The sequence below is a fragment of the Coffea eugenioides genome, chromosome 8 (assembly GCF_003713205.1).
Source record: "Coffea eugenioides isolate CCC68of chromosome 8, Ceug_1.0, whole genome shotgun sequence".
Lineage (NCBI taxonomy): Eukaryota > Viridiplantae > Streptophyta > Magnoliopsida > Gentianales > Rubiaceae > Coffea > Coffea eugenioides.
In genome coordinates, this window is record NC_040042.1 from 42504218 (window position 1) to 42513159 (window position 8942).

Genomic DNA, 8942 nt, shown 5'->3' on the forward strand with positions numbered 1-8942 from the left:
TTTAATAATTTTGCTAGGTTTTTTGAAAATTTTATGTGCTATAACGTACGTATCACCTGATATATGATCGATATACCGTGACGGATGTAGAACAACCACGATCGCAATGTGACCAGACCCGCGATGGCGAACCAAGCCTTGAAGGTTCAGCTTCCTGCCAAATGATGGCATCAATGTCATTAGTTCAATGGCAAATCGACTTGGCCTGCTTTTGCAGCTTCGTGCAAAGCAGTGTGAACAAATTGGACTTTGTTGATGCTGTCCAAAATTTCAGGATCCTTCTCAATCAGCTTATACAAGGCATCAATGTTTCCCTCTCCACTGGCAGCCTTAAGAGCTTCCTCCATGAATTATTTCTCTCTTGCTAACTACTTGGGGCTTCTACAGATGTTGCTTAGCCAAATTTAAGTATGATAGATCAGTAGTATAGTTTAGAAAAAGCAGCAAAGTATAGGAAATAAATAGTGTTCCACAACTATTGCTAGTAACTATTTCCTAATAGAATATTAAACTTGCTTGTGGAAGGGATAAAGACAATAATAAAGCTGTAAAAGGTTGGCCGAATAAAATTACTTTGTCAAAGTCATAACTCATGGTCCATGGATCATGCCCTCACAAGTTGAGTTTTTGTAACTTGGACAACTTTGAATGAAAACTTGGATTTGTCAACTCTTATAACTAAATTAGTGATTACACAATAAATGTATAATTTTACACCAAGGGTCTGTTTGGTTGGAAGTAAAATGTTTTCCTTGGGAAAATATTTTCCGTGGAAGTAATTTTCCATGAAAATCATTTCCCTTTCATCATTTTCAGGTGTTTGGTTAGTTTATTGAAAATATATTTTTACTTCATTTTTCTGGTGTTTGTTTAACTTTTGAAATATTTTCACTTTTATCTATATCTTTACTTTCTACACATTATAACTACATACTTCTTCCCATGTAAAATAAGAAAATTTATCTCATTGTTTAACTTTAAAAAATCTTGGAGAAATGTATATATGAATAAAAAAATATCTCCTTAAGCAATAAACAAATTGCTGGCCATTTAGTGTCAAATATCAATCACATGCAATGCTTATTGTGACATATATCTTGCACTCTCAGTACTGCTGAAAGTTTCTCTAGAAAAGAATGTCCTTATTATACATAATTAATTACTAGCATAAGATGAGCAGGATGAGGTTTTTTTTTTATTTTGAATATACTAGGGGGAGGGTTGGGTTGGGTTGGGTGGTACGGGGAGGGAGTGTAAGGAAGGGGTCTTGGATTCGAGTCCTCCTGTTTACACTAAAAAAAAAAAAAGAACATACTACAAGATGTTTTCAGTAAGTTTGGAACATACTACAGGCGGGATGCATGCATTTCGGAAAACAACTTCAGTAAGTTTGGAAGGGAAGTTGTTTTCCATAAGATGAGTGAAAATATTTTACATAGGAAAATGTTTTCAGTAACTTTTGTGCAACCAAACACGGAAAATTAGGAAAATATTTTCCTGGAAAACATTTTCATCCGAAACAAACGGACCCCAAATGTAATAAAAATTACACAAATCAATCTGGATTGGATAGAATTCAACTTGTGCAAGTCCCTAATCCCTTGCTGCATAGGATTCAACTATGTCATAGGTGTCATTCTAGTGCTATATTTTATATTCTCCCTTCTTTTTTTTTTTTAGGAAATCATCGGTCATTTTCAACTACTTTTTTAAATTATATACATTACACCGTAAAAAAAATTATTACAACACATGTCAAAAAGAAAAAAAAAAAGAAAAGAGAACATGTAAAACTTGAGACAACAAACTAGCTTATCAAATGCAGGGGGCAGAGTATGATATAAGCTTGTCATTTCAGCAATTTCTTTTCTAACTGATCAGATATGTCTGCATCTCTTTACTAAAGAGGCTTGCAAGGGAATCACAATACTTTGGAGCAAGATTTGAGGAATAAAGTTTAATTCGTCGTGGCTCATGTTTTGATCCTATCATGCAAACAACCATTTGTGTAGCAGCTATGAGCAAGTATAATATGTGAAACCAAAATCAAAAGACTAATGACTCATTCGGGATTTGCCTTTTTGTGATCTAAAATTCCAAATAATTGACTTTGAGTAGAATAGAGATAAATAACACCATTCTGATCTTGAAGTTAAATAATATATGCTTTCTAAGTAGTAGAAGTACAAATTACTTTTTTGAAGTACCGTTTTGTGGTCTTCTTGAAGTTTATTACTACTAGTTTTATGATGTCAAGATAACGTTAAAAACTACATTACTCTATGAATAATTATTTCCAAAGAGAAATTCTTAGAGTTGATTTTGTATATATCACGTTTACTTATATGTTATGGTTAAGCATTCACCACGGGTGTAATATGAACTCATAATTTTTACTACTTGTGTAAAGAATTTAAAGCTGCTTGATTAGGAAGTACTTTACACTAATAAGGTATGGACCATTTAATTTGAGTCTTATTTGTTTCAACGTGGGAAACTTTTCTGGCCTCTTTGCTTACCATCTTCATGATAAACAAGAGATCACTTGATAATGCAATAAAAGAAGTTACTTATTCCAACCCAAGTAAGTATTATAGAACAAAGCAAAATTTTGCATAAACTTCAAGTATCATTCCACAAGTGTACATAGTGGATTTCTCATTTAAGTCCTCGGGTATAATGATCTTAAGAAATATGAATTTGTTATATAAAAGGAAAAATAACACTCAAAAGTAAGATTAAAAAATGCCCCCCAAGCTAGATAGCTAAGAGTTTAATAAAATAGTATTCTGGATTCATGAATTTTACTTCAAAATTCAAGGGTGCAAATGAACATGAGACTTTTACTACCACCGTCTTTAACTAAAGATGCAACGGTGTGATGACCAAAGGCTTAAAATTGGGCTAGATGAAAGCATTAGTGGTTTTTTTTTATTTGTATTTCTTCTTTTGTGGTACAAATTAAATCCATGTTCCATTTTTTTCCCACCTCATATGTTATTAGTTTCTCAAATAGAAAGGTAATAATACAACATAAATATTTTGTTTTGACGCCAGAATGGTAACGTAGTATTCAACTAAAGATTGGACGTTATTTTAGTCTTTTTGTTTCACTTACACTAACATTTCCTTTTGACCACTAGTTATAGGGGGCAAGTGATGATAAAATTTTTCAAGGTGCCAAAATGAAACAAGCTTCATACTACAGGGGGCACAGTGTAATTAACCCTGATTGTAACAATAATAGTAAACTATCTCGTTTTAGAGTGTTATAATAGCACTTTTGCTCAACTCATAATTTTCTTTTTCTTTCTGTCATTCTTAATTTCTTTTATTCTCAACCTTGTTTTAGAGTGTTAACACGGTATTGGTGATTGGGAAGCCATTCTTCAAGAAAAAAAAAAAAGAGTAACCAACTCTTTTTCCAGCATCTTATTGATATAGAGGATACAATCAAGTCTGCAAATACAATCCATATATTAATCCTATTTCTTATTTCACTTCCTAGCATTGTTACATTAATGATGACAAATCAACTAAAAGAGTGATCACACTCTCCTCTTATTTCATCAAGCAAATTATGGGTTGTACATACCAAACCACCCACACATCCACTGGCTGGAATGGAAATTTTCTAACTTGAACTCATGATGGTTCGATCAAATATCCTCAGGTTGCCATCTCAGTCAATTTCTTCAGTTTCTAATCTGCTCACTTTATGGTGCATCATAAGCCGATTAGCGAATCGATTAAGACGTATAGCCACCGGGTTTGTAGGAATTTGGTAGAAAGTATTTGTAGCTAGTACATACAACTTGGGCAGCCACCATGCATCATTGAATATTGACTTGGCAATGTGCATGTAAAATCTCAACGCAAGTACACCACAAATGAATAACCAGGTAACAATGATGAGGGACGTAGTAAGCACATTCTGGTCTGATATGATATCGACCGCAGTGAGATAGGCGTAGGTCAGAAAAAGCAGAGAAATATGAAGACAATATATATAAGGCCGAGCAGGGAGTGCCCAGAAAATCACCGCAGTTGCAAAAACGAAAGCCACAGTATTTCCTCCCATGAAGTCCCCGAAATTGCCGGGGCTCATGATAACTTTTCCAACCACACCTGTCATATTGTGTTGTTTTCGAGAATGATATAGGTAGAATTTGTTACTGTTACTGTTACCAGGTCGATTGAATGTCGAGACTTTTCGACTCGTTTCTCCATTCCCTTGCCAAAACCCACCTGGAGGCTGGAGTGCTCCCTGGAAAGTAGCTGTGATAATTAACACTGCTACAACTAAGATAATGTTGCGCATTTCCAGGGACATTTCCTTGTCCACGTAAATTAGGTATCCGATTGGTTTCTCAAAGGGACCCTGTTTTGATTTCAAAAACTCGTGGAGGCGTTCCTTCTCAGGGAGATCTTTTGCAGATCTACCTCCTCGATTTTTCAAGAACTTTTTTATGTTCTCGTTTCTCTTTTGCACTGCGATGTCCCAAGGCGTCAATCCTTTTGAATTCAGTGTATTTCTGTTGACTTTTGAAATTAACTTCTCCACAACCTGTACAAGGAAAAGTAATTTCATCTATTAGGCCTAATAACGTTATATAAACAGAAGCCGATAATACCAGCCTATGATCATAGCTATGTATTCTGTCCCCCATAGTCAAAGCCTTTTGCATCCAGTAATATTTTTACCTAATGAAATGAAGTCTCTACCCACCATATTCAAAATTAGATTGTAGTACTGTTGGAATTGAGTATACATATATTGCTAAATGTTACTCAGCTAAAGGGTTCTGAGGCTACTACAATACATGAACATGTTTTCTGGTAGGCACATAATTTTAGTGGTTGCTGCATGATCGATTGTACATACTTGGATGCTATAGGAAAAAACAAGAAACATGTATACCTCAAACTGTTCCGTTTCTACTGCAATATGCAATGCAGTATTTCCATCACTGTCCTTGAAACGGAGCACCCCTTCTTTGTTCCTTCTCGAGAGCCATCCCAGGAGGACTTTGAGTGCATCGGACATTCGCTCTTGTACAGCAATATGAACAGCGGACTGGTCCTTATTCGTCAAATCGTTGATGGATTTCGGACAAGCACACAAGAACTCAGCCAAAAGTTCCACATTATCTTCTATGACTGCATGATGCAAAGGAGTCATCCTTGCCCCCCCTTTTACTCGGACCAGCTCGGCGTCTAGCTTTATCAGCGCCATGGCAGTTTTGTTTTTCCTCGCCCTCTCTTCAGTGAGTTCATCTGCTTCTGACATTACTGCCAGATGAAGAGGGCTTAGCCCTTGAGGGTTCAGCTCCTTGGCAAATGACGGCATCAATGTCAGCAGTTCAATGGCAAACTCAGTTTGCCCAGCTCTTGCAGCTTCGTGCAAAGGGTTGCTCAAGAAATCAGGAGCCTGCTGAATCAGATGATACAAGGCATCAACATTGCCCTCTCTACTAGCAGCGTTAAGAGCTTCTCCACGAGCAGCGTTAAGAGCTTCCTCCATGAATATTCCACTCTTTCTAAATATGGGCTTCTATATCTTGTCTAGAAAAAAGAATGGCCAGAAATGGAATTATGACTAGGCTGTACGATAGTTTCAAATTAAGGAGCAGCAAAGTATACGTATAAAACTGGTGATATCTGTTTGGAGACACGCCATACATTGATCAGAAGTTGTATATTTATAGTACGTGTTCATAATAGAATATTACACATGCGTGTGATATAGATAAAGATAAAGATAACGGTACGGATTGATAGAATAAAGTAATCACTTGTGGCGCATGCATGTTTTGTATGCTGTACATAAGAGTCATCTGTTTTCATTAAAAACCAAGCTTAGTACGTAAGTACCTTGTCTAGTAATTTGGAAATGAACTGAAAAACTCCATAAGAAGGACTTATCTTTTCTAGGATGATCAAATGTGGTACTTATTGTCAATTTTATTCAAATAATGATATGAGCTTTTTTTAATTATGAATGTTTTTTAAAATTATGAATATTTTTAATGATTCCTTAGAAGTTAAATGGACTCTTTGATAGAGGTCTTACTAAAACTTCTTTAGAAAAATCTTTATTGGTCTATATCTATCTATAAAAAGAGCATAAAGTATGAGGCATATGTGTACTAATTGAACCAATGACTATTCATGATTCTATAATTGAATCAATTCCATAGCGGTTTCTAACTAGAGAAATGTTATGCTAAAACTTTGTTTGAAACGATGTGGTTGCTATTTTTTAGAGTTTCGTAGGAAAAAAAAATACTACCATAACAATTTGATGTATGTGAAATAAAAAAAGTGATTGAAAAATATATTCATAAAAAATGTAAAAAATTTTTGTTAGAAAACTATAATCCAAACATAGCAGCACGAGGTAATTGGGTCCATCATGCGAAAGATATTAGTATCAAAGTTTTGGTTTTCATTTTTGTTGGTCGTGTCATAGTTTTGGTGAAAGATTTTATCATAGTTTTGGTTTTCATTGTTACTGTTCCTGTCATGCCATGCAAATTGCCATTTCTTTTTTAGCAGCTCTGAGCAATTCTGATATGTCAAAACGTTGCTCGCAATGCTAATTATCTAATTTTTTGCGCAAGATAAACTAGATGAGGCGTAACTTTCTCTAAAACTGGTTTAGTAATGAACAATTTACCAGACGGAGTGGTTTAGTTACCTTTTTATGGCTTGTTCGAAACACATACTTTATACCGACAAAAGTCGAGTAATTGACTTTGAGTGGACCACAGTTAAAGTAATATATACCGACAAAAGTCGAGTGATTGACTTTGAGTGGAACACAGTTAAATAATATATACGAATCTTGGCACAGCAGGATCGAATAGTTGAAGCAGATTAAGAGAAAGCGTACTGTATGTATCTTCATGCCATTTGGATACATTTTTGTTTTTAACACAATTTCATGAGTTTCTTATTGAGGACTTTTGTCGTAAAATGTCGTCATTTGTTTGAAAATATTATCATTACATACAACCCTCAAATTTGAGCAAGTACATGGGTTGGGGAAGAGAATTTAAGGCAAGCTAGCAACCTTAGAAATGTACATGGCTTCAATTTGAGCTTTCAACAAATAGAGCTATTCACGAAGATGTTGATATTCGATTAGTTCGAATTAAAAAAACATAATATTAGACTCATTTAATAGTTGAGTTGAATACAAACTTGTTCGCGAGCTATTTGAATAGTTTGTGAACACATATATAATTATAAAAATAAATAAATAAAAATATAAATACATTTAATATTATTAAATATATATTATATTTTTCTAAAAAAGTAATTATGCATAAAATATATAATAATATTATTTATTTTTTAAAAAACCACAAAATACAATTAAGCTTATTGTAAATAATGTACTACTCCCTTTGTTCCAGAAAGTATGTCGCATTTCGGGATTTGCAATTATTATCAAAACTACAGACTTTTAAATGATTCGGGTTTAAGTTCCGATAATACCTCGCTTGACTTTCAATATATTTATATGAATGATGATAAGACATGTGAGATCCAAAAGAATGAAATGTCTCTGTACAGCTTTAGAGGAAGGACGCAACAGATCTTCTGTCCCGCACTCTGTGCCACTCTCTGTCCCATTTTTTATTATATTGCTATTTCTCCTACATAAATATCATGTTTTAGTTCTTTTTTGTTTCCTTAACATTCAATAACTATTAATTGAGTAAAAAATAAATACAGCAGCTTCAAAAAAGTAATATATAATAGAAAATTTAAAAATATGGTTATTGGATCTTAAGAAAACAAAAAAGAACTAAAACATGATATTTATGTAGGAGAAATAACAATATAATAAAAAATGGAACAGAGAGTGGCACAGAATATGGGATAGAAGATCCGTTGCGAAGGAAAATGTCATGCACAACTGTTATTTGCATTTTACGTGGGAGTCATGCACTATTAAGTGCAGTGTTTGTTTTTGGTAAGGGCATAATTGGGCCCACTAAAAGATAACAAAGGGTATGGAATAGAAATGTGTAAAAGTTTTCATTGCCAATTTTGATAAGTGGCTTATTTTGGGACAGATAAAAAAGAGAAACACGATACTTTCAATGGGGCGGAAGAAGTATTATTTATTAAAAACTATAATTAAATCATCTCCAAATTCAAATTCAAACTCGAGCTTAAGATGGAATTCGGCTCGTTTAGTTGAACGAGTTAAGTTCGAACTTGAATTCACATATTTATACAAATAAATGAATTAAATTCGAGTAACACTTATAATTTATTTAATATTCGAGTCGAACTCGAACCCTATTCGTATAATATACAAATAGAGTCTAAACACTAAATATTCTGCTCAATTTGGCTCATTAAAAGCTCTAGCTTCAACGCCTGTCAATCCACAAGCAACGGAAATTTACAAGAAAAACTTAAAAGCAAGACATTTGTAACGCAAAGCATGGACCACATTCACGACTATCTATTACTAGCAATATTTTTCAGGCTCAAGAAAAAGAAAAAGGTCAAATTAAAAGTCTTTAAGTTAATATTTTTATCTTTGAAAGTCACGCAAGCAAAAAAAAAAAAAGAAAAAGAATGGCACTAAAAATTGCTAAAATAGTACCTGTGAACCTTTTTCTCACCAGGTTTCAGTTTCTTCCTAAATGATTTAAACATTAAAAGGTGAAAACATAAGATTAAATAGGCCAATATATATATATATATATATATATATGTGTATAGACACAATTACTTTTTAGAGGGCTAAGTTAAATTTCTTACTTTTTTTCAGAGGCTTAATTGAAAAGTTTGACTAAAGGCCAAAATGCACAATTGGGCCATTAATCGGGGCAGATATCATATAGGGCAACGACCCACCCGAATTAATTGCCAAATCGGGCCATAATATGCCCAAATGTAGACTTCCACAACTTTGC

The 8942-nt window shown here is 33.8% G+C and overlaps 1 protein-coding gene across 1 annotated transcript; it reads right to left on the minus strand.

Moving 5' to 3' along the window:
• Positions 1-3458: 3458 nt before the first annotated feature.
• LOC113781112 (ankyrin repeat-containing protein BDA1-like) lies at positions 3459-5650 on the minus strand. Its single transcript, XM_027326962.1, has 2 exons — positions 4922-5650; positions 3459-4567 (listed from the first exon to the last, which is right to left on the minus strand). Exons 1-2 carry the CDS (start codon positions 5522-5524, stop codon positions 3683-3685), a joined length of 1488 nt encoding a protein of 495 aa, XP_027182763.1. The 5' UTR covers positions 5525-5650; the 3' UTR covers positions 3459-3682.
• Positions 5651-8942: the final 3292 nt, after the last annotated feature.